The 26529-nt window shown below is 34.3% G+C and overlaps 4 protein-coding genes across 12 annotated transcripts in view; all 4 read left to right on the top strand.

Moving 5' to 3' along the window:
- The window catches only part of LOC107635570 (F-box/kelch-repeat protein At3g06240-like), a 36323-nt gene continuing 10809 nt past the window's right edge, over positions 1016–26529 (top strand). The window contains exons 1-3 of one of the 9 annotated variants that reach the window (XM_021122184.1): positions 1016–1231; positions 9346–10369; positions 19510–19931. In XM_021122184.1, coding sequence (XP_020977843.1) covers positions 1052–1231; positions 9346–10369; positions 19510–19562 — 1257 coding nt within the window. In that variant the 5' untranslated portion in view covers positions 1016–1051 and the 3' untranslated portion in view covers positions 19563–19931. Of the gene's footprint in view, positions 1232–5703; positions 6303–9119; positions 10404–10606; positions 10901–17472; positions 17707–17936; positions 19932–26529 lie in introns of those variants that run through there. The other 8 variants (XM_021122186.1, XM_021122187.1, XM_021122188.1 and 5 more) reach the window with 8 other exon arrangements.
- LOC110271374 lies at positions 1703–2916 on the top strand. The gene is made up of 2 exons (XM_021122198.1): positions 1703–2252; positions 2495–2916. The coding sequence occupies exons 1-2, from the start codon at positions 1835–1837 to the stop codon at positions 2515–2517; spliced, it is 441 nt and encodes a 146-aa protein (XP_020977857.1). The 5' UTR covers positions 1703–1834; the 3' UTR covers positions 2518–2916.
- LOC110271372 (F-box/kelch-repeat protein At3g06240-like) lies at positions 13415–15364 on the top strand. The gene is made up of 2 exons (XM_021122195.1): positions 13415–14807; positions 15071–15364. The coding sequence occupies exons 1-2, from the start codon at positions 13652–13654 to the stop codon at positions 15109–15111; spliced, it is 1197 nt and encodes a 398-aa protein (XP_020977854.1). The 5' UTR covers positions 13415–13651; the 3' UTR covers positions 15112–15364.
- LOC107635569 (F-box/kelch-repeat protein At3g23880) lies at positions 22275–24203 on the top strand. The gene is made up of 2 exons (XM_016339072.2): positions 22275–23627; positions 23886–24203. Exons 1-2 carry the CDS (start codon positions 22469–22471, stop codon positions 23921–23923), a joined length of 1197 nt encoding a protein of 398 aa, XP_016194558.1. The 5' UTR covers positions 22275–22468; the 3' UTR covers positions 23924–24203.

The following is a 26529-nucleotide window of genomic DNA, read 5'->3' as shown; positions in this document are numbered from 1 at the left end:
ATTTAGAAACCTACCTATTAAAATTTTTTTGGAATAAAAATATCCGATATCTTTTATGGACATATTTAGGCTTAGTTTGGTAAAGTTTTTACTTTTCAAAAGTAATTTATAAAAGTTAACTTTTAAAAGATAGCTTTTAATAAACACAAGTAACATCAATTAATAGCTTTTAAAATTTAAAAATACTATAATAGACGTAAATATAAGTATTAAACTTGAAAATTAGTTAACATATGAGGTTATATTAGACTTTTAAATTTTGAAAAGCTCTTTCGTACTTTTAAAAGTACCCAAATCTTTTGAAAGCTGCAAGCACGAGCACATGGTCTTTTTACACATATAAGCCTTTTTGGCTTACAAGTTATACAAGTTGGTCCAAGTTAAAAAAAAAACACGCGCAGCACTTCTTTAAAATCGAGCGTCCAACGCACGCGTTCATTATGCCGCACTCTTCCTCTTCTTCCTCAGTCAAAACGCAAACCGTCAAGATTCAAGGGACATTCGAAATAAAAGACACGTTCCAACTCTTCGCGAAAAGTAGAAGAAATCAAGAAGAAACGATACAAATCTCCATAAAAAATCACCAGAAAAAACCAAGAAACATTATTCAAGGTACTGTTTTATTGTTCTTCTAGTTTTTTGTTTTCTAGATTGTCTCTGCCATGTGCCTCATCCTTAACCAGCAAAATATTAAAAGATTTAAAAAAAAAATATACTGTCTCCCCTATGTTTTGGGTGTATTTCTTAAATCGTTTGGGTGTATTTCTATAATCTTTTCTGTAATCGTTTGGTGTATTTCTGTAATCAATTGCGTTATATATTTTTTAAAAAATTGAAGTTATATATTTGCGTGTTAATTGATTTGAATTGATTTAAAAGTGGATTTCGTTTTTCTTCATACTTATAAAGCTTGTAAGCTTAAAACACTTGTAAGTAGAGATTAATCCTATTTTTTTTTTCAATAGCCAATCCAAAACTAACCCTTCCCCTTTTAGTTTAGGTTCTCAGGGTAATTTCAAGTCCCAGGAACCGGAGTTGAGTGAATTGGTATATGAATTGCAAAAAGCTCAACAATTCAAGTGTGGATAAAAAGAAGAGGCTGAAGCACGCTGTGAACAAGATGAATCACAAGAGCAAGAGTATTCACGACATCCTCCCTCTTGACCTCATTCACAGAATCCTACTGCTGGTGCCGATTAGACATCTCGCTCGCCTCAGGTGCGTTTCCAAGGTGTGGTGCTCACTGATTTCTGATCCTGACTTTGCGGAATTGCATTTTCACCACTCTCCTACGGCCACCAACGCATGCTTCTTCATGAAAAACGACACTATGGCTTACTTGGTTTATTTAGACGAAAATGGTGCATCACAAAAAGAGGTGTGTCCCCCTTTCAAGAAGAAAGCACGTTCTGGTTTTGTGGTCTTGGGATCCTGCAGAGGCTTTATTCTCTTGCATCGACACCCACATTTTCTTGTGGTATGGAACCCACTCACTGGATCCAGTAAAAGAATATCCTACTCTCATATTGTTCATCGTAGTAAGCCCCCTGGCCCTAGGATTCCCTACGGTGTGCAACTGCATGGATTTGGTTATGATTCATCGCAGAATGATTACTTACTTCTTGTAGCTTGGTGCGATTGTGAAGGACAATATCATTTGGATTGCTTTTCCTTGAGAACCAATTCATGGATTAATCTTGATGCTGCAGTCCCCAAACTTGTGGGTTTTTATTGCTATCATTCTCGTGGGTTGTTCTTTAATGACGCTTTTCATTGGGTGCCTTGCGATCTTAAAGATTATAGAGATGCTATTGTTATCTTTGATCTCAAGGAAATGACTTTTTCAAGAATATCTGCACCCGAACAACTGTCATACTCCTATCCAAGTCTTGCCCTACTCGGAGGCTGCCTAGCCTTGTATTATCACAATCATGGTAGCTGTAACACTGATATATGGGTGATGAAAGAATATAAAGTGCACTCATCCTGGACTTTCTATCAGATTCCTTGCATGGACTTCCGGCCTCTGTGCTTATCTAGTAATAGGGATATTATTGGAGGAGGTTATACTTGCTATGGTAAAACAGGGTACTTCATATATAATGTCAGAGGAGACCTGCTCAACCATTTTAAAAGTCTGTATTGCCAGCTTCCCTGCCGTGAACGCAATACAGTGTATACAGAGAGTCTCTTACCACTCCCTGGTGACATTAAGGATAAGGATAACAAGAAGAAGATGAAGAAGGAAATTGGTATGTAACCATTCTCCTATGCTTTGAACGAAGCTATTCCTGTTAGTTTTCATTGCATTTTGCATAAGTTCCAATCAAATGTGACTTTTGTTTCTGGATGATGAAATTTGAATTTATCAATGCTTTGGAATCATTGATCACCGTCTTGCTTCCTTTCTGTAGTCCGGGCTTGTGGTGCATTTTTGAAGTTTATATTATTTTCATGTCTAAAACTCTTTTACCTGAGGCCTTTTTTTTTGCAGGCCATCAAGTTCACCATGAATAGTTTTGAACAACCTGATGTTGCTAAAGGTTAGCATCAAACAAAAAAAGAGAATTAGGAGCCAACATACAAGTGAAGAGCTTGACACATGGGGAAGAAGAACATTTGAAAGTGCAAATGAAGTTTAGTTGGTTATGCAAAACTTTAGATGTTTTATTTCTTAGTTGGTTATGTAAAACAGTAAAACTTTAGATGCTTTATTTTGCATATTACATAATGTACTTTTCTTTTATCATGTCAAAACCTTATGAATCCAATCCTAGAAGTTTTAATTGTAGATTCTTTTGGAGATAATACGTTTCTCCTGCAAACTTGAGATGTTAGGTGTGGAGTCTAGTGAATTTGTCAAATGAATCTCTTATAAAATTTCTGTTTATGGCTGTTTTATCGAGCAATGACATTCCTTAATCCATATGATGTTTGTTGCAAGTATCCAATCATATTCTCCGGAAAACTTAACAACATGAAAATCAATCCACTACTCATGAAAAATTCAAGTCATCTAACATTAAATTTGATTGGTTTAAAACCATAGATTATTAATTCTTATTGTTATGAAAATTCTTATATTAAACTTACTGCTTAATTAAGGAATATATAGTAGAGGTGTTACTGAAACAACTTAAACACGTTTTAAAAGGATAGGTCCTATTCTGCTATTCTTTGCACTACATTATTCCTCATTGGTTTTATTACTTTGTGATCAATGTAAAAGTACTGAGCAAGATGCATTGTGCATCAAGTTGGATTCAGATTTGAGTTTTGACTATTCATGGTGAAACTTGATGTATCAAATGCTAGGGGAATCATTCATAGCAGTCTTGCTTCCTACAATCTAATATTGTGGTGAGGTATGCTTCGTTATTGTGCTGAGTGCTATACATAAATATATTTTTTCTTATTGATTGTATACTTTCAGTTAAGATGTTAGCTTTGGCAACACCTTAAATAATTTTTAATTGATGTGTATCCTTTGTAATATTATTAGGTATATCACAATGAAATAAGACTCATAAGATTTATCTTAATGTCATACAAGTAATCAATATGTGTCTGAAAAAATTTGTTACTGGCCAATTAATTGCTACCCATACAAAGCAAAATTGAGGACTAGTGAATTTGTCGCTAGCTATCAGGTTGTTACATGTATAAGGCGGGATTCGAATCTTGGCCATTTATTTCAACGGACTAGTGAGCTAACCACCAAACTACTCTAACTTTATTCAAAAGCTAAATTCATGAAAGTGCATGGTTAATGTTTGAGAGTCCGGGAATTGATGAGGCCAAAAACCTGGCTATATATGTATGGAATAATTCTATGTCAAATTTAACTTGAATTGAAGCCCATTTCCATTTACCATCATGAACAAGAATGAGTTTTGTTTAAAATAGTTAAAATATGATTGTGAAAATTTTATTGTTTGTAGAGAAATTGATCATCATTGGCAACAACTGCCCGCGCATTGAGTAGAGGTGTTTATGGATCGGATCCGATGTGCATATCTGCGGTTATTCGAATCCAATCTGAAAATTGTGGATATGGATTTGATCCGCAAGGCTATCGGATCGGATCAGCACATGTATAGGATTGAATTGCGGATTTTATGTAGGTATCCGCCTATCTGATTAGCATATCCGCGGATCCACAAAAATAAATAAATAAATAATTAAAATTCTTATGTTTTATTTCAACTAATAATTATCATATATGTTATATTATTTTAATTTTATTATTTAAGAAAAGTATGTTTAATATTATTTTAAGAGTAAACATATTTAAAAAAGTAGAAAATATGAATTTTATTACTATTTTTTTAATAAAAATAAGCTTTTTAAAATATTTTTGTGTTTTGCGGATATATTCGATATCCAATATCCGATCCGTAAATGTGCGGATCGGATCCAAGTTTAAAAAATTGCGAATATTAGATTCGATCCGATCCTATGGTTCTAGTGCGGATCGGATCGAGATTTTGGTTATATCCAATCCGATCTGATCCGCGTTCACTCCTACTATTGAAGAAGTCAAGAGATTGAATACTATACTATGTTGGCCAAAACAATGGAACTATGGAAGTAAGTTCTTAATCTTATACCTCCCATCTTCTGCTGTTTCTCTTAAATGTTATGATAGCTTGCATTACAAGTCCCAACTTACTTACTTTGATGTAAGGAAAAGTTCATATAGCTTATTAGGTTATTCCAGCTTGAAACATTACTTAGTGCCATGTAAAAAAAGCTGGTCTAGTCTTATACTATACACAAGTCTCAAGTAGAAAGAGTATCGCATCAAATTGAATCCTATGATTGAATGTCCTAACATACAACCTTACCAATATTTCACCCCTTTGATTTATGTTCTTTGTCATATGGCTGGTTTGTTTAGGTTGAAAATCTGTTGCCCCTTCCTAATGACTCTTAAGGGGCAGAGGGAAAAGGATATGAGCATTGTATTCTCTTATGCTTTACTAGTAACATTTTATTTATGTTAATTTTGATCACATTATGATATGATGGATGATCTTCTTTGTGTTCTATGCAGGCCATGAAGTTTTGTGATTGTGATGGCTTAATTCAGACAATAATTTTGTGAATATGTCATTTTCTAACTGATTTTATGCGCCAAGATTAAGCAATCTTGGATTCATTACCTAGTTAGTATTTAAGGTTCCATCTAGGCATCTAGCTATAGTGTATAATAACATGTTATAGTTATGACTATGCTGTATGCGTTTATTATTTTTCATGTATGAGAGAGAGAGAGAGGTGTATAACAAGAAGCTATGAAGGGAGGTGTGTTTCACACTACTATGGGATATACAAATGGGAGGCACCCATTTGTTTGTATTATTTTTTTTTTTTAAACAAACAATCACAAATCGGATGGTCCGATTTGTGATTTCGAAAATAAAAAAATTTTAATGTTTGAAATCGGACTGTCCGATTTGAATAAAACACCATATAAAAAAAACACCTAATCTTTCAATAATAATGTATTACACATATATTTAATTAATATAAAAAAATTAGCCATGCTGGATGCTAATTATTTTTTAGATGATGGATGAAGCAAGTTAACGGTAGTTTCTTATTTGGTGGTATAGGACATGACAGTAATCATAACTTGGATGAATTTACTTGTTTTAGAAACAGCAATATAGGGAGGCAATAAATATCAAGATTCTTGTTGATATAGGGCACTGATAATATTTTCTCGAGTAATTAGATAATAGATACAAATAAAGTAACCTTTTGATACAAAGAGCAAAGTCTGTCCTAAACAATAAAATGAGAGAAAATGCTTTGATTAACCCAATGTGGCGAAATGAAATTTGCAATTAAATGAAAACAGTGAACTAAGCTAGTGGGAGAGGAAGAAGACGTGCCGTTCTGCCCAGAGCCGCCGCGCGAAGGATCGTCGCCGTCACTCTGTGTCGCCGTCAAGCCCAGCCACCATCGCCACTGTTCGTGCCTCTGTTTTGCATCGCTGTGACTCTCGTCGCCGTCAGATCTGTCGCCGTCGCCTGCACGCCGTCGCCGGGAGTGAAACAGAATGCGCGTGGAGAGATAAGGGGTCGCTAGGTGGTTCCGCCATCATTGGAATTTGCAGAATTTGCGGTTGAGAAATTTGCGGCATTTTTGCGATAGGGTTGAGTTTTCCAGGTTGCATGCAACGATTAGAGTTGCTGTGGTTGTCGTGGGAGTGGAATGAAGCTGTGGTGGTTGCAGCTGCCGCAGTTGCGGGCCAAGGAAAAGGATTTTTGACCAGCTGTATAGCTGTTGGGACGGTAGGGATTTTTTTAAAATTTATTTTATATTACAGAATTGTTATAAATAGATATTAATATGAAAAATATATTAATGTGATTATGTGAGTCTTATGGATGTGGTTGTTTATTGGATTGAATTATTTATTGTTTGAGTGGTGTGTGGTTGCTGGTAAAAATGAATTTGGAAAGTTGATTTGATTGATTATTATGAAAAGCGGTTTTCTTGGTTTTGGAGTTAATTTGATATTGAAAATGAATCGACATTGGAATTGATTTTGTTGATTTATCGAAAATGATTTTTTTAGAATTGAAAATGGTTTGAGATAATGGAATTGGTCTAATTTTGAAAATGATTTTAAAAGAGTTTGAGAAATGTTTTGGATGGGATCCTTGAAGGGTGGCAAAGTCCGAATTTTAAAGATGTTGTCGAAATTTTTTTAAAAAATTGAAAGTTTCGTTTGAAGTGGTTATTTAGAAAGATTTGGATTTTAAGGATTACATGATTTGATTTTGAGTTATTAAGAAAATAATTACGTTTTGAGTTTGTTTTATTTAGAAAAGAATGAATTATATTTTGATATGAATTATTGATAAATGTAATGGGAGGTGTGATATTAAGGAATGAAGGATGATGAGGATTGATTTTAAAGTCTGATTGTTGAATGATATTGAAAATGGATTTGAACATGAATTTGAATTTGATTGAGATATATGTGACCGGTTAAGACGCGGTGGTATTGTCCACTTGCTCCGGGTAAAGATTGTTGTGCGTGGGGATCGTGGTGGTTTACCGCCCACGAGTTTGTTGTTTTCCAATTGAAAATGTCAGTGGGAATCGTGGTGGTGTACCACTCACCTGTTTTCAAGAGGACAACGTCCGAGTTAGCTACCGGACATGACGGGTTGGCTGTAGGACAAACATTCATCATATGCATTTGCATGCTTTATTTGGGTTTGAATTTGTCTTGGTTTGCCTAACTGCTTAACTATTATTAACTGCTATCTAAGCTACTTGCTGTATCTGCTATCTATACCTGTATTTTCCTTATCTGTTTTGCCTGTGTTTGTTCTGGTGTGGTACTTTTGAGATTGAGTATTGGTGCAAAATTAATGATAGTGTTAATTAATTACGTGATTGGTTTCTGATTGAGGTTTAGTTAAGTATGAAAAATCAAGCTGTTTAACATAAACTTAATGAACCTATACTTGAAACAGGCTGGTCGTCATTCATACAGTTTAAGAAACTTTTAAGATCTTCTTCTAAGAAAAGAAAGGCTTTGGATTTTGGATAATTAACTGATTTCTTTAAAAAAGTTTTAGATTTTTGCAAGTTAATAGTTGATTTTCAAAAGTTTCATATGACAAGCAATGAGCACTGTACTTAAAAACAGTTTTCTTTCTAAATATCTTCTTTTGACAATTCTGAAAATTCGTGGTAAGAGTGTAAGACCATGTGATTAGGTTGTCACTCCCTACAATTTTATCTTTTCAGGACGGGTGAATAAGCTTGCGGAATTTTTGTTAAGTACTTAGATATGTTGTTTCTGTTTGTATTTATATGTAATAGATTTTCCTCGCCTTTATTATTAAATTCTTGTAAGAGGAATATGATTCGTGACTGTAATGACATATATATATAATAAGTTGCTTGAGTAAGAAGTTTTGTATATATGTATATGCTTGTTTGTTTTCATGAAAAAGTATTTTCGTATTTTTAAAGAAAACAGTGATACGGTTTCGAGTCAAATGCTCCTATTTTATTATTATGTATACGGAAGTCGTCGTAATACTTTTCGATATCAGAGTGACGCAACCGGAAGCGTGACATTCTGATAGTAAGGATGTTACAATAATGACAAAATATTTAGATGAAATTGTTAATTTTTATATATTCTCTATGATATTAGTTTTTAAATGTAATAAATTTTTTTATGATGTAGGTTTTCAAATGTGTATTTAGGGCTCAAATATGTGCACATAAAATATAAAAATTTAACTATCTTGAGTATATATTTTTAGAACTTTTAAAATTGTTACAAATTTTATATTGTAAACTATGTTGTGGATACTAATATCAGTCTTGTTGTGTCTCTTATTATTTTTTCTGTTTTTTCTATACCTCTATCTAAGTATCATAATAGAGAAAATTATTTAATTTGCTTGCTTTTATATTTTTTTATTTGGCTGTTAATGACTAAAGATGAGATAGTGAATGTCCAAGTAAAATTATTTATGTAAAATTTAAAGATATTTTATTTTATCAATTACATACACAAAATATACACTTTTCTTTTTAATCATGTTGTTAACTCGGTTGGTTTTAATTTGTTCTCTAGTAAATTATGGCTGACTTAGACAAAAATAAATTAATACTTAATCACCTTGTATATCAAACCACAAAAATTTAAAATGAAAAATGTAACATAGTTTTTTATTACAAAATATACTAAAACAAAAGACTTTTAAAAAAACAAAAAAAAAGAGAGAAAATAAACTATGATTGTTCAGGAATTGGTTAAAAAAAATTGTTTATTTGAATATTTTTATTTGATTAATTTATTATAGTATAAATATTTTGATGTTAATTGCACAGTATTTTTTTGTAAAAGATAAAAGTAGAAAATATTGAATAAATAATTAGAATGTGAGAGTAAAAAATATATTGAATTAAAAAGTTTAATTTAGAGTGATTTGTTAATGAACTAAATAAAAATACTAAATAAATTTAACTTTACTATTTTATACCCTTTTTAAAATAAATTCTTAAAAATAGGACTTATATCTTCTTAACCTAACACATCATAAATAAAATCCTAAATATTCTTTTAAACACAGATTTCAACTAGTTACGCCACTTATGTGATAACAAAAGAAAACCTTTCTTCCACCAAAGATACTAAAGCACACGGTGAACAAAGCAAACGAGGAATCGAGCATGGAAAAGAAGAATCAGAATGACAAGAGCAAGAGTATTCACGACATCCTCCCTCTTGACCTGATTCACATAATCCTTTTGCGGGTGCCGATCAGACATCTCGCTCGCCTCAGGTGTGTTTCCAAGCTCTGGTGCTCTCTCATTTCTGATCCTGACTTTGTGGAATTGCATTTTCACCACTCTCCGGCTGCCACCAACGCATGCTTTTTCATGAAAACCGACATTGTGGCTGACTTGGTTTACATAGACGACAATGATGCATCACAAAAAGAGGTGTGTCCCCCTTTCCAGAAGAAACCACCTTCTTATTTTGTGGTCGTGGGATCCTGCAGAGGCTTTATTCTCTTACATCGACACCCACATTTTCTTGTGGTATGGAACCCACTCACTGGATCCAGCAAAAGAATATCCTACTCTCATATTGTTCATCGTAGTAAACCCCCTGGCTATGGCAGGATTGCCTACCGTGTGTATCTGCATGGATTTGGTTATGATGCATCACAGGATGATTACTTACTTCTTGTAGCTTGGAGCGATTGCAAAGGACAATATCATTTGTATTGCTTTTCCTTGAGAACCAATTCATGGATTAATATTGATGCTGCAGTCCCCAATCGCTTGGGTTTTCTTTGCTGGCATTCTGGTGGGTTGTTCTTTAATGGCGCTGTTCATTGGGTGCCTTTCGATCTTAGAGATTACAGGGATGCTATTATTATCTTTGATCTCATGGAAATGACTTTTTCAACTATATCTGCGCCGGAACAACTGTCAAGCTCCTATACAAGTCTTGCCCTACTCGGAGGCTGCCTATCCTTGTATTCTTGCAAGGATGATTGCTATAACACTGACATATGGGTGATGAAAGAATATAAAGTGCACTCATCTTGGACTCTCTATCAGATTCCTTGCAAGTACTTCCGGCCTCTGTGCTTATCTAGTAATAAGGATATTATTGGAAGAGGTTATACTTCATGTGGTAAAACAGGGTACTTCATATATAATGTGAGAGGAGACCTGCTCAAGCATTTTAAAGATCTGTGTTGTCAGCATCCCAGACGTAAACCCATTATTGTGTATACAGAGAGTCTCTTGCCACTCCCTAGTGACATTAAGGATAAGGATAACAAGAACAAGATGAAGAAGGAAATCCGTATGTAACCATTTTCCTATGCTTTGCACGACCTGTTAGTTTTCATTGCATTTTGCATCAAGTTCCAATCAAATGTGACTTTTGTTTCTGGATGCTGAAATTTGAATTTATCAATGCTTGGGAATCATTGATCACTGTCTTGCTTCCTGTAGTCCGGGCTTGTGGTGCAGTTTTGAAGTTTAGATTATTTTCATGTCTAAAACTTTGTCTTTTACCTGAGCTTTTTTTTTTTTGCAGGCCATCAAGTTCACCATGAATAATTTGAACAACCTGGTGTTGCTAAAGGTTAGCATCAGACAAAGAAAGAGAATTAGGAGCCAACATACAAGTGAAGAGCTTGACACATGGGGAAGAAGAACATTTGAAAAGTGCAAATGAAGTTTAGTTGGTTATGCAAAAATTTAGATGTTTTATTTCTTAGTTGGTTATGTAAAACTTTAGATGCTTTATTTTGCAGATTGCATAATGTACTTTTCTTTTATCATGTCAAAACCTTATGAATCCAATCCTAGAAGTTTTAATTGTAGATTCTTTTGGGGATAATACGTTTCTCCTGCAAACTTGAGATGCTAGGTGTGGAGTCTAGTGAATTTGTCAAATGAATCTCTTGTAAAATTTCTCCTCAGCACTCACCCCTTCATTCGTCTTCATCAAGGACCCTGCAGAAGCTTGCTACTGCTCTGATCTAAACGAAATATTTCATGACGATACTATGATGAAATTGACCTTTCTTGATTTCATTGTCCCAATGAAGAACAAGAAGGAGAAGAATATGGACCAATCTCATGAATCGTGATACTAGGAGGGTGCCTAGCCTTGTATTTCATAAACTACAGTTTTGGTGATAATAGAACTCAGATATGGAAAAGTGAATTCATCTTGGACTCTACTCTACCACATTCCTTAATCCATATGATGTTTCTTAAGTATCCAATCATTTTCTCAGGAAAACTTAACAACATGAAAATCAATCCACTGCTCATGAAAAATTTAAGTTATCTAACATTCAATTTGATTTGTTTAAAACCATAGATTATTAAATCTTATTGTTATGAAAATTCTTACATTAAACTTACTGCTTAATTAAGGATATATAGTAGAGGTGTTACTGAAACTACTTAAACACGTTTTAAAAGGATAGGTCCTATTCTGCTATTCTTTGCACTACATTATTCCTCATTGGTTTTATTACGTTGTGATCAATGTAAAAGTACTGAGCAAGATGCATTGTGCATCAAGTTGCATTCAGATGTGAGTTTTGACTATTCATGGCGAAACTTGAAGTATCAAATGCTAGGGTAATCATTAATAGCTGTCTTGCTTCCTACAATCTAGTATTGTGGTGAGGTATGCTTCGTTATTGTGCTGAGTGCTATACATAAATATACTTTTTCTTATTGATTGTATACTTTCAGTTAAGATATTAGCTTTGGCAATACCTTAAATAATTTTTGGTTAATGTGTATCCTTTGTAATATTATTAGGTACATCACAATGAAATAACTCATAAGATTTATCTGACTGTCATACAAATAATCAACATATGACTGATAAAATCTGTTGATGGCCAATGAATTGCTAGTTGCTACCCATAGAAGGCAAAATTGAGGATTAGTGAACTCTATTTAAGAATTTGCCGCTAGCTAACAGGTTGTTACATATACAAACGGAATTCGATTCTTGGCCATTTGCTTAAACGAACTAGTGAGCTAACCATTAAACCATTCCAACTTTATTCCAAAGCTAAATGCATAAAGGTGCATGGTTAATGTTTGGGCATCCGGGAATTTATGAGGCCAAAATCCTAGCTATATATGTATGGAATAATTCTATGTCAAATTTAACTTGAATTGAAGCCCATTTCCATTTACCATCATGAACAAGAATGAGTTTCGCTTAAAATAGTTAAAATATGATTGTGAATTTTGAAATAATCTGTGAAAATTTTATTGTTTGTAGGAAAATTGATCATCATTGGCAACAACTGCCTGCCATTGAAGAAGTCAGAGATTGAATACTATGCTATGTTGGCCAAAGGTTGGAGTTCACCGTTACAATGGAAGTAAGTTCTTAATCTTATACCTCCCATTTTCTGCTATTTCTCTTAAATGTTATGATAGCTTGCATTACAAATCCCAAATTACTTACTTTGATGTAATATTCATATAGCTTATTAGGTTATTCCAGCTTGGAACATTACTTAGTGCCATATAAGAAAAGCTGGTCTAGTCTTATACTGTACACAAGTCTCAAGTAGAAAGAGCATCACATCAAATTGAATCATATGATTGAATGTCCTAACTTACAACCTTACCAATATTTCACCCCTTTGATTTATGTACTTTTTCAAATGACTGGTTTGTTTAGGTACACTACGCACGCTATATGTGTCGAAAATATGTTGCCCCTTCTTAGTGACTACTTTAATTTGATTTGAAGAAAATGAGCTTCTTTTATAATGATGATGCCCAAACTAAAGATATGGGTCATGAAACAGAGGAGGCTGCAACATTATCCACATTTTTTTCTAGTTTGTTTATTAATTAATCTGATAAGAAGATGAAAAAGAAAATGTAACATTGTTTCATGTTTTGCAATTAGTTCAGAGCTTGCTTGGTTGCCTACTTTCACTTCACAATGAGAAATTAATTTTTTTAATGCACTCTGTCAAACTAACATCAAAATTTGGTTAAATTTATGATTTATTTGAGTTTGCATACAATAGGAATTAAAATTGCTATCTTGTATGTTGTAACTACTAATGAGCTTTGATCGTTTTCATTTTTACGGTATCCCTCAATACGACAGGCTAATGACTAATACGTCGCGAATTGGAGCTCTATTTAAGGGTCTGCTACTGGTCAATGGGTTCCTGTATGCACAAAGCAGGATTCGAACCACTAGTGCTTGCTTAAGTGAACGAGTGAGTTGATCACTCAACCAACCCAAGGTGATTACTATTAAGTTTTGATGGTAAACTTGAATTTAGCAAATGCTTATTATGAAATCACATTAATCCTTGTATTAAGATTTGTTGTTCATTGGTTGAAACCTTTGACCAAAATCAACAATAACTCAAAAAAGAAAAAAAATTATAGTTGCTTTAAAATTGAATTGCTTCCCCATTTTTCTAAAATAATTGTTTCCAAAGTTGTTTTATTTCTAGGAACCGAAAAGAGGGGGAAAAAAACGCGGGAAAATGCTCGTCTTTTTAAACGGATTGATGGAATGGGCATATGAATCTTCTTCCTCGCCAAAAACCCTAACATTGGACCAATAGCAATGAAGCAGTCGAGCATGGAGAAGAAGAAGCTCAAGAGCTTCAACGATCTCCTTCCTCCGGAGCTGATACGAGCAATCTTACTGAGGGTTCCCATCAAACACCTTGCGTGCGTCAGGTGCGTTTCCAAGCTATGGAATACTCTCATTTCCGATCCCAATTTTGCAAAATCCCATCTTGACCTCTCTCTCTCACCCTCTCATACATGCCTCTTCCTCCAAGACAATTCTCACGCTTACTCAGTTGACCTTGATGCACTGCTTCAAGATGATAATGATGGCGTTGATGCAATAGCCCTCTCTCTCCCTTTCATGAAGAAGCCATCTTCTGATTTCCATCTTCTTGGTTCCTGCAGAGGGTTCGTACTCTTACACCGCGAACCACAGTTTCTTATCTTATGGAATCCATTCACTGATTCCAGCAAAAGAATCTCATACTCTCATATGGTTTATGCCGCAACAAGGGATATAGTTTATAATCGTCTTGTTAAGGTCTTCTGCTTTCTCCATGATGCGCTTCTATATGGCTTTGGGTATGATGCGTCACAAGATGATTACGTAGTAGTTGTAGCATATAAGGGTAAAGACGATGAATTCCATTTTGATCTGTGTTATTTGAGAAGCAATTCATGGATTAGTCTTGATGCTGCACTTCCCAAATCATTGTACTGGGATGATTGGAAACCTAAGGGGTTGTTCTGTAACGGGGCTATTCATTGGTCTACTCATGAGTACTGTGTTGACATTCTTATCTTTGATCTGAAGGAAAGAAGTTTCTCCACGATACCCGGGCAGCACCTATTTAAACCCCGTCTCGTCCTGCTAGGAGGATGCCTAGCCTTCTATTTGTATGGAGTGAAAGAGAATATAACTGAGATATGGGTGATGAAAGAATATAAAGTGCAGTCGTCGTGGACCGTCTATGAGATTCCTCTTGGATCCTTTAAGCCTCTGTGCTTATCTGCTAATGGGGATATTATTGGAAGATGTTATCCTTGGGAGGGTGAAGGAGGGTTCTATATATATAATGTCAGAGGAGAGCTGCTCAAACATGTTCAATATCTTTATGGTGAGCCTTCCAATCACATAAGGTCCGTTGTGCATGTGGACTGTCTCATGGCAGTCCCTAGCAACATCAAGAAGAAGAAGAGAAAAAAGGGTATGTAATATGTGCTTTGAGCCATTTTGTTGCTGTTATTTGTGCTTGTGTTATGATTGATTGAAACAAAATGAGCTTGATGGATTATTAAGTTGCAACTAAACGTGAGTTTTGACCACTGATGGTGACCTTGAAGTCCATTAAACCGTGTCTAGCTTCTTATTGTCACGTCTCCCATTGAGGTTCTTTAAGATTAAGATTTTTTCTTTTTTCATGTCTGATGCGGTGACTTTTACTGGTTGGTCTTTTACGCACTTCGTCAGAATCACAAAGAGGTCAAACAAGGGAGGGAATTAGGAGCTAACATGGGAACAACTTGGACACTTGATTCTGTTGTAAATGAAGTGTAGGATTAGGAAGTTGAGCTGGAAAAAAGCTTCTCAAGACTCTTGTTCTATTCTGCTTTTGCTTTAAACTTTAAAGTATGATTTCCCTTCCAACCATGATTGGGGAAAACTAAAAAATTTGAAAATGCAATTGAGTTTGCTCTTGTTAAATTCAATGTCTTTTGAATTTGAATTATATATAATAGCCCTATATATGCAGTTGAAGTTTTACATTTGCTTCTTTATGTTTTATCACCGTGCAATATTTACTTTGTTGCGTTATCTTTGACTGATCGAACATTAGATTCGGTTCTTTCAATACTGATTCCTCTGTTTAAATGATTCCAAAAAGCTTACATCATAGCTAATTGCCTTTTCTTCAATGCATTGATGGTTGGTGCAAACAATGTAATAGTGTTGCAGGACCATTCTCCACATATATGTTTGAAATATGAAGTTAAAACCTGGCATATGCTTGTGATTAGACTTGATAGCTCTGCCTAGTTCATGGATATATCTACTGAGTAATATAAATTCAGAGACATCGAGAGAAAATAATGAATAAAAATGTGAGAAGATTGAAAAGCTTCTACCTATTTACTTCAACTTCAGTTGGATGTGGGAGTTTCTGGGCTTGATGGTGGGACTTGATAGCTTCGTTTAGTTAAGCTTCTGCATAAATTATTTAGATGTTAATAGATAGATAGACAGATTTTAATGGTAATTCCTCCAAGTCCACCAGTTTTAGTTTTTCTAGATTTTCCCAGTGATGCAAGCCTTGTAATAATTGATGCTCTGTATATTTACTTTTGATATTCCACCGCAAACCCAATTTTCTAAGCTTGGGGAATCTCTCATTAACAATGGAGGATACTGTCAATCCTTCTTCAAGAGTGACAACTTGGAGGGTTTGGAGATTCGGCAAACAGTCTTCTCCGGGGGTGTCCGTTGGAATCGTGTTACTCGTCATGCATAGCCTCCCTTCAAGATGTCTCAGTTTCTTGAGCCTCCATATTTCATGTGGGAGAGTATAAGTATTCCTATAGTCATCTTTATGACCATATAGAGCAATATTTTCAATAATTAGAGTTTCTAGATTTGGAAGGGCGCAGATTGGAACAACCCCGTCTGATTGGTAGTAACTCTTCCTTAGTCTCAAGTATCTTAAATAGATAAACATCTCCAAATCCCGGGCCATTGATGAATGAAGAGTACCATATCCAAGGTCCACAATGCGAGCTAAAGGGAAACTCGATAGACGTATCCATCCAAAGTTGATGTCGTCCCAGATGCAGATTAAAGAATGGATTCTGAAGTGATCGGACTGCTTAAGTGAAACCATATAATTGCCTCGAAGGGACAATCTACAAGATTTAGCATTGCCCAAGGAACTAATGTTCTTCTTCGTGCAGATCTCTATTTCTTTATCAGCTCTACTCTCTGATATGCAAAGATCAAGGAGAAGGTCATGAATCCAGCAGATTTTGACCCCTCCCTCACTCCTTCTTTCTACCACCATCACCAAAAATTTAAAATGAAAAATGTAACATAGTTTGTTAAGATAATTTTTTGCATAGAAAATATACCAAACCAAAAGACTTTAAAAAAAAAAAAAAACAAAAAAAGAGAGAGAAAATAAAACTAAAAAAATTGTTTATTCGAATATTTTTGAATAAATTATCATTTGTGTCTATGAAAGATACAAAGACGTATACATATAAGAATAGAATAAAACGACAATTGTACTCACGGAAGAAGAACGGACCAATTGTGTAACCAACGCCGGGTACTCTTGGCATACAGAAGCCATTTTCCGTGGTTATAATTGTCGTTTTATTCTTATATGGGAACATTTGTCAGCATCTATATCTTTTATAGGTACAAATGGTAATTTATTCAATATTTTTATTTGATTAATTTATTATAGTATAAATATTTTGATGTTAATTGCATAGTATTTTGTGAAAGATAAAAATAGAGAATATTAAATAAATAATTAGAATGTGAGAGTAAAAAATAAATTGAATAAAAAAGCTTAATTTAAAGTGATTTGTTACTGAACTAAATAGGAATACTAAATAAATCTAATTTTACTATTTTATACATTTTTCAAAATAATTTATATGTTTTATTTTTGTAAAATTCATAACGACTAGATATTCTTTAAATATTGTTATTTATTCAATTTTTTAACATTAATTTAAAAAAATTAAACCAAATATAAAAAAACAAAATAGTCAAATTAAAATTTAAAATTTAAAATTTAAATTTTTTAAACACTACCACATTATAAATAAAACCTTAAATATTCTTTTAAACACAAATTTTAACTAATCACCCCTCCTATGTCGTAACTAAAGAAAACTTTCTAAAAACCCAGAACTGCAATGCCTCCCCTCCTCGCTGCGTTCGTCTTCTCCCGCACCACGCACCTCCCCTCGTGACGAGCTCCCCCTCCCCTTGCGAAGAACTTCTCCATGCGCGACGCGCAGCTCCATTGCCGACCTGGAGATCCCCCGCACGCCTCTTTTATCCTAAGTCTCCTCCACCGTCGCGATCCTTCTTCGTCTAAGGTAATTCTGATTGCACAACTATGTATGATTGAGTATTTTGTAAAATAAATATAATGTGGATGTGCTAAACTCAAATTTTTAAAGAATAAGTAGCATTTTTGAATTCAGAAACCTACCTAATAAAATTTTGTTGGAACAAAAATATCCAATACCATATTTTTTATGGACCTATTTAGAAGATAACCTTTTTTTTTCAGTAGACAATCCAAAACTAACCCTTCCCCTTTTAGTTTTAGGTTTTCAAATCAATTTCAATTCCTGGGAACTGGAATTGAGTGAATTGGTATATGAATTGCGAAAAGCTCAGCAATCCAAGCATGCATAAGAAGAAGAAGCTGAAGCACACAGTGAACAAAGCAAAAGAGCAATCCAGTATGGAGAAGAAGAATCAGAATGACAAGAGCAAGAGCATTCACGACATCCTCCCTCTTGACCTGATTCATATAATCCTTCTGCGGGTGCGATCAGATATCTCGCTCGCCTCAGGTGCGTTTCCAAGCTCTGGTGCTCTCTCATTTCAAATCCTGACTTTGCGGAATTGCATTTTCACCACTCTCCTGCTGCCACCAACGCATGCTTCTTCATGAAAAACGAGACTATGGCTTATTTAGTTTATTTAGACGACAATGATGCATCAGAAAAAGTAGTTTGTCCCCCTTTCCAGAAGAAAGCACCTTCTAATTTTGTGGTCTTGGGATTCTGCAGAGGCTTTATTCTCTTCCATCGACGCCCACATTTTCTTGTGGTATGGAACCCACTCACTGGATCCAGCAAAAGAATATCCTACTCTCATATTGTTCATCGTAGTAAGCCCCCTGGCCCTAGGATTGGCTACGATGTGTATCTGCATGGATTTGGTTATGATGCATCACAGGATGATTACTTACTTCTTGTAGCTTGGTGCGATTGCGAAGGACAATATCATTTGGATTGCTTTTCCTTGAGAACCAATTCATGGGTTAATCTTGATGCTGCTGTCCCCAAACACCTGGGTATTCAACTCTTGGGTTTTCGTTACTGGCATTCTGGTGGGTTATTCTTTAATGGCGCTGTTCATTGGGTGCCTTGGGATCTTAAAGATTATAGGGATGCTATTATCATCTTTGATCTCATGGAAATGACTTTTTCAACTATTTCTGCGCCGGAACAACTGTCATGCTCCTCTCCAAGTCTTGCCCTACTCGGAGGCTGCCTAGCCTTGTATTCTCGCAATGATGATTGCCGTAACACTGACATATGGGTGATGAAAGAATATAAAGTGCACTCATCTTGGACTCTCTATCAGATTCCTTGCAAGGACTTCCGGCCTCTGTGCTTATCTAGTAATAGGGATATTATTGGAAGAGGTTATACTTCGTGTGGTAAAACAGGGTACTTCATATATAATGTCCGAGGAGACCTGCTTAAGCATTTTAATAGTCTGTGTTGTCAGCTTCCCTGCCGTGAACGCAATAATGTGTATACAGAAAGTCTCTTGCCACTCCCGAGTGACATTAAGGATAAGGATAACAAGAAGAAGATGAAGGAAATCGGTATGTAACCATTCTCCTATGCTTTGCACGAAGCTATTCCTGGTAGTTTTCATTGCATTTTGCGCAAGTTCCAATCAGATGTGACTTTTGTTTCTGGATGCTGAAATTTGAATTTATCAATGCTTAGGAATCATTGATCACGGTCTTGCTTCCTGTAGTCTGGGCTTGTGGTGCAGTTTTGAAGTTTAGATCATTTTCATGTCTAAAACTGTCTTTTAACTGAATAATCGAAAAAAAAAACTGTCTTTTACCTGAGCTTTTTTTTTTGCAGGCCATCAAGTTGACCATGAATATTTTGAACAACCTGATGTTGCTAAAGGTTAGCATCAAACAAAGAAAGAGAATTAGGAGCCAACATACAAGTGAAGAGCTTGACACATGGGGAAAAATAAGATTTGAAAAGTGCAAATGAAGTTTAGTTGGTTATGCAAAACTTTAGATGTTTTATTTCTTAGTTGGTTATGTAAAACTTTAGATGCTTTATTTTGCAGATTGCATAATGTACTTTTCTTTTATCATGTCAAAACCTTATGAATCCAATCCTAGAAGTTTTAATTGTAGATTCGTTTGGGGATAATATGTTTCTCCTGCAAACTTGAGATCCTAGGTGTGGAGTCTAGTGAATTTGTCAAATGAATCTCTTGGAAAATTTCTGCTTATCTCTGTTTTATCGAGCAATATATGCTTATTTTATTAATCTTGTATATAATTTAGTTTTAAACTATTGGGAGTAAAATACATGGTGAATAGCTTTTGAGGAGAAGCACAAAGTGGTCAAACAAGGGAAGGGAATTAGGAGTAAATACAGGAACAACTTGGACACTTGATTGTGTTGTAAATAGAGTGTGGGATTGGCAAGTTGAGTTGGAAAGAAGCTCCTCAAAATTCTTATTCTATTTTGCTTTGTTGTGAGATATATAACATGTGAATTCCAACTTGAAAATTGTGAATTTATCGATTTGTCAATTCAGTTTTCTAAATGATTTTTTATTTGCCAAGAGTGAGCTGTATTGGCTCATTAAGTTCCATTTTATGCATGTAAGTACATAAATAAAATCAAAGAAACACCAATGTATCCAAGACCTAACCTCACAACACCCAAAATAAAACAACTCTCCGGTTAGCCCTCACATGTCCCACCAAAACATATCTACCTTCAATCCTTCACAACTGTAACATCTTGGGCTTGTTAGTCAAAATATTATTTTGGTGGTAAGTCCAATAATATGTACTTAATGTACACTTCTTGGCTTGTCTGCTTCCTTAAAACCACAAAACCGTTCTTGATTAGCTTGCTATCTAATTTTTTATTGTTGTTGTTCTTCCTTCTAAACCACAAAAATGTTCTCGATCAGATTGCTATTTAGTCCGTTACTAAGGGATTTTATTTTATATCCTTACATCAACCTGCTACTTAAACTAATATGTAAAAGAAATGTCCAATTTAAAAATTAAAACAGGTAGATCAGACTAGCAATATTTCAGAATTTGCTTAATTCAAACTCTAAATCTTTATCAGCTTTACTCTCTGATATGCAAATATCAAGGAGAAGGTCATGAATCCGACAGCTTTTGACCCCTCCATCACTCCTTTTTGCCACCATGACCAACTCATTCAAGTACTCTTTAGCAATATCTTCTACTTCTGGTGCATTTAATATTCCTGTATTAACCCTTCAGCAACCCATAATTTTATCAATTGTTTCACTGGAATTGCAAAGCAAAGTCTTCGGATACATCCCAAAGTATAGAAAACATGGTTTTAATCGTTGAGGCAAGCTGCCATAACTAAGCTTCAAACCAGGAAAGAGATTCAAAAGGGACGCGTGATTTCAATTGCGATTGAAATGCTGGGTTGGGAAGGTGAGCATGAAGAAGAATGAAGAACCTTCCGTTTTTTGCGTTGAGATTTAGCATTGTGATGAACTCTACTAGTTACTATAGTCCAATTTGATGATATCAATCAATCTTGGATTATCTTATATTTGATTTGTAAATGTGATGGCTTAATTCAGACAATAGTTTGTGAATATGTCATTTTCTAACTGATTTTATGCGTTAAGATTAAGCAATCTTGGATTCATGACCTAGTATTTAAGGTTCCATCTATCTATGGTAGCGTATAATAACTTAACATGTTATAGTTATGAACCAATCTGAGCTTGCATTACAATTACTTTTGCTTATTATCCATGCAAAATGTTAGTCAAATGAGTTGAATTACCAGTTTACCTCCATTGTTAAGTGGAATGGTGCAACTACTTTAATTTGATTTGAAGAAAAGGAGCCTCTCGGAGATATTTGTGCTTGGACAAGTGAAGTTTAGCAGTGATAATGCCGAAACTAAAGATATGGGTCATGAAACAGGGGAGGCTGCAATATTATCCACATTTTTTTTTCTAGTTTGACAATTGATGAATCTGATAAGAAGATGAAAAAAAATTGTAACATTGACTCATGTTTTGCAACTAGTTCAGAGCTTGCTTGGTTACCTAATACCTACTTTCACTTCACAATGAGAAATTAATTTTTTTTAATGCATTCTGTCAAACTAACGTTAAAATTTGGTTAAATTTATGATTTATTCGAGTTCGCATACAATAGGAATTAAAATTACTATCTTGTATGTTGTAACTACTAATGAGCTTTTTTATTTGAGAAAGTTAGGGGCAGTAACTTTTGTATTTTGCGGCCAGCACTTAACCATTAAAAGAAAAGTGAGTGATCTCTTACCATTGGATGGCCAATTGATGTAATTTCATGGCCAATTGATGGTTACAAAATACAAAAATTACTGACCCCCTAGCACTCCTTTTTTTTTTTTGTTGCTCACGATATCTTCCTACTCGACAGGCTATCAAATTCCGATACTTGTTTAAGTAAACAAATGAACTTTTCACTCGATTAACTCAATTGGTTACTAATGAACTTTGATGATAAACTTGAATTCAGCAAAATGTTTATTATGAAATCACATTAATCCTTGGATTAAGATTTGTTGTTCATTGGTTGAAATCTTTGACCAAAATCAACATTGATTCAAATAACTATTTCCAAATTGAATTGCTTCCCCATTTTTCTAAAATAACTATTTCCAAAGTTGCATTATTTCTAGGAACTGAAGAGAAAAAAAAAAATAACGGGAAAATTCTCCTCTTTTTAAACGGATTGATGGAATGGGCATATGAATCTTCTTCCTCGCCAAAAACCCTAACATTGGACCAATAGCAATGAAGCAGTCGAGCATGGAGAAGAAGAAGCTCAAGAGCTTCAACGATCTCCTTCCTTTGGAGCTGATACGAGCAATCTTACTGAGAGTTCCCGTCAAACACCTTGCGTGCGTCAGGTGCGTTTCCAAACTATGGAATACTCTCATTTCCGATCCCAATTTCGCAAAATCACACCTTGACCTCTCTCTGGCACCCTCTCATACATGCCTCTTCCTCCAAGACAATTCTCACGCTTACTCAGTTGACCTCGACGCATTGCTTCAAGATGATAATGATGGCGTTGATGCAATAGCCCTCTCTCTCCCTTTCATGAAGAAGCCACCTTCTGATTTCCATCTTCTTGGTTCCTGCAGAGGGTTCGTACTCTTACACCGCGAACCACAGTTTCTTATCTTATGGAATCCACTCACTGATTCCAGCAAAAGAATCTCATACTCTCATATTGTTAATGCACTAACAAACTGTAGTGTTTTTGATCGTCTTGTTAAGGTCTTCTGCTTTCTCCATGATGCGCTTCTATGTGGCTTTGGTTATGATGCGTCACAAGATGATTATATAGTAGTTGTAGCATATAAGGATAAAGACGGCGAAAACCATTTTGATCTGTGTTGTTTGAGAAGCAACTCATGGATTAATCTTGATGCTGCACTTCCCAAATCATTGTACTGGGATTATTGGAAACCTAAGGGGTTGTTCTGTAACGGGGCTATTCATTGGTCTACTTATGAGTACTGTTTTGACATTCTTTTTTTTGATCTGAAAGAAAGAAGTTTCTCCAAGATATCTGTGCCAATAGAAAGAGACCTATATAAACCCCGTCTCGTCCTACTAGGAGGGTGCTTAGCCTTGTATGTGTATGAAGAGGATACAACTGAGATATGGGTGATGAAAGAATATAAAGTGGAGTCGTCTTGGACTGTCTATGAGATTCCTCTTAAATTCTTTAAGCCTCTGTGCTTATCTGCTAATGGGAATATTATTGGAAGAGGTTATCCTTCATATGGTGAAGTAAGGTTCTATATATATAATGTCAGAGGAGAGCTGCTCAAACATGTTCAATATCTTTATGGTGAGCCTTCCAACCACATAAGGTCCGTTGTGCATGTGGACTGTCTCATGGCAATCCCTAGCAACATCAAGCAGAAGAAAAGAAAAAAGGGTATGTTAATTTTGCTTGCATATTATTCATTTAAAACAAATAAGCTGTATGGATTATGCAGTAAGTTGCAACCAAATGTGAGTTTTCATCATTGATAGTGAATTTGAAGTCCATTAACCCATGTCTTGCTTCTCATTGTCACGTCTCCCATTGATGTTCTTTGGGATTAGGATTATTTCTTTTTTTTATCTTTTATGCTGTGAATTTTACTGGTTGGTCTTTTCTGCGGTGAATTTTACTGGTTGATCTTTTCTGCAGGCTGTCAGAATCACAAAGAGGTCAAACAAGGGAAGTGAATTAGGAGCTATCGTGGGATTTTCAAGTTGAGCTGGAAAGAAGCTTCTCAGAACTCTTATTCTATTTTTCTTTTGCTTTAAAGTATGATTTCCTTCCAACTATGTTTGGGGAAAACTCGAACATTTGAAAATGCAATTGAGTTTCCTTTTGTTAAATTCAATATGTCTTTTAATTATATATAATAGTAAAATAATATTTCGTAGATTATATGCTTTATTTTTTTTCTCCTATGTATGCAGTTGAAGTTTTACATTTGCTTCTTTATGTTTTATCATTGTACAATATTTCCTTTGTTGCATTATCTATGATTGATCTATCATTAGATTTGTTTCTTTCAATACTAATTTCTCTGTTAAAATAATTATAAAAAGCTTATATTGCTAATTGCCTTTTCTTCTATTCGTTGGTGGTCGGTAGAAACAGTGTAATAGGTCGTGCAATGTATACACAGAATTATCACACTCTACTATGAGATTTAACATGTGAATTCCACCTTGAGATTTATCAATTTGCTCATTAAGTTCCATTTTCTGCATGTAAGTACATGAATATAAGCACATAATCATCTTGATAACAAGTCAAGTAAAAGTGGATTGTTAAAAATCAATTCTCAGCAAATGGTAGAGTAAATGCTATAGCCTAGAGTGCGCTTAGCTTGTTGAGAAAAGATTGCATTTTTACCTTCACTTTTCTTTTCTTTTTTAAATTTGATAGTTTAGTAAAGCTTTACTCTGACGAAGCTATACAAGCTTAAAAGAGGGAACTATTAACGAAATCTCAAAACAAAATGCAACTCACCATTATTATGCCACTCGCCAATAGAACACACATATAAGAGGAACCTCGTTAAAAAACCTCTAAGAAACAAACAGAGGAAAAAGAGTATTCTTTTTATATGAACTAAGGTGATAAAAAATAGTAAATACTACAATGAAAATTTTATAATTAATATACTTTTTTTTTAACCATCAAACGATGAATGATAGGATTTGATTTTGATATTTTATAAAAGTGTTACCTTTATTTAAAGTATAGTTAAACAAACAAATTACACTTTTAATACAAGTATCTTTATAGAAAGATATTTTTAACATTTTCATCTGAATAAGTGTCTTAAAAATTACATAACACATCAAACCAAACAAACACCATTATATCCAAGATCCAACCTCACAACATCCAAAATAGAACAGCTCTCCCCCGTTTACTCCTCGCATATCCCATCTAAGAATATCTCTCTTTTTTTTTTTTTTTTGGTCAAGTGAATTGGACAAAGCCCTCAATTCTAGGCATTACACCCATGCTTTACACACCCACACAACACACTACATGGGTATTATGGGTTCTTCAACAACAACCAGTCTCAGCTGGGATTCGAACCCGGATGCAGCTTATAAGAGGCATATAGAAAGAATATCTCTCTTCAATCCTTCACATCCGTAACATCTTGGGCTTGTAAACGACAACACTATTTTGGTGGCAAATCCACTATGTGCACTTGCCCAGTCTGCTTCTTTGAAACCACAAAATTATTCTTGATGAGCTTGCTATACATATATATACATTTTTTCATTGTGTATACTTTCAGTTAAGATGTTAGCTTTGGTAACACAATAAATAATTTTTAGCTGATGTGTTAGGTATATCACAATGAAATAAGACTCAAAATTTATCTTAATGTCATGCAACTAATCAGTAACCAAAGGATTGATGTAGAGGTAGAGGTGCTTACCTGAACTAGGTGTTACAGATATATTGAATTCTCTTAAAATTCTCTTGTTTCCACAAACCAAATCAACACACCTCATGCATATCTGTTTAACCTTGCTTATGCTTATTGTTTGATAATTTTAAGGCCCAAATTTTTTGAAGTTAGGTTAAGAATTAGTTTTGATATATTTTAATAGATCAAGGTTCGATTTTCAAAAATTATTTTATTAGAGGTGATTGAACCAAGTTGTGATAAATTGATTTTTGAAATAAATTAAAATTTTTATCTAATTTTATAATTATTGAATAATTTTTTATAATTAAATTATAAAATTTAGTTGTTATAAAATAATGAAGATTTTATATGAATTGATTTAAATAATTAAGATTTGGAGTTTAATAATTCTATTTTTATGAAAAAAAATTAATTACATTATCTTATATTTTAAATTAGAATACCTATTTAAAAATAATTTGTAAGTTGATGAATAAACGGTATTTTCATATATAATTATTGTTTGATTAAATTAGGTTTTAATTTACTACTCTACTCTCCAATTTTACAAAAATACCTACATTAGCCATAAAATCTCTAATTTTTACTTTTTTTTTTCAAATTAAACCCTAACCTTAACCCTCAATTTTCACTCGAGAAAGTATAGAGAGATAATGAGTTTAGTGAACAATGTGAATAATAGAGTGAAAAAGAAAATTAAAATCACATGATAATTAATTTAATTAATTTTTAATAATTTCCCATTTTGAATTCAAAAAACATAAGGATTTCAAATAGGGCTAGTTACGTATCTCCCTCTTCTCACATGTGAGGTCAGTGTTTTGGAGTCTTCCTCTCCCCCATTCTCTTCCCATCTCGCTGGTCCGTTGCCGCTAGGAA

This window comes from Arachis ipaensis, chromosome B04 (genome assembly GCF_000816755.2).
Source record: "Arachis ipaensis cultivar K30076 chromosome B04, Araip1.1, whole genome shotgun sequence".
In the NCBI taxonomy this organism is placed as follows: domain Eukaryota; kingdom Viridiplantae; phylum Streptophyta; class Magnoliopsida; order Fabales; family Fabaceae; genus Arachis; species Arachis ipaensis.
The sequence above is the reverse complement of the archived record's forward strand: the minus strand, read 5'-3'. Positions and strand labels throughout refer to the sequence as shown.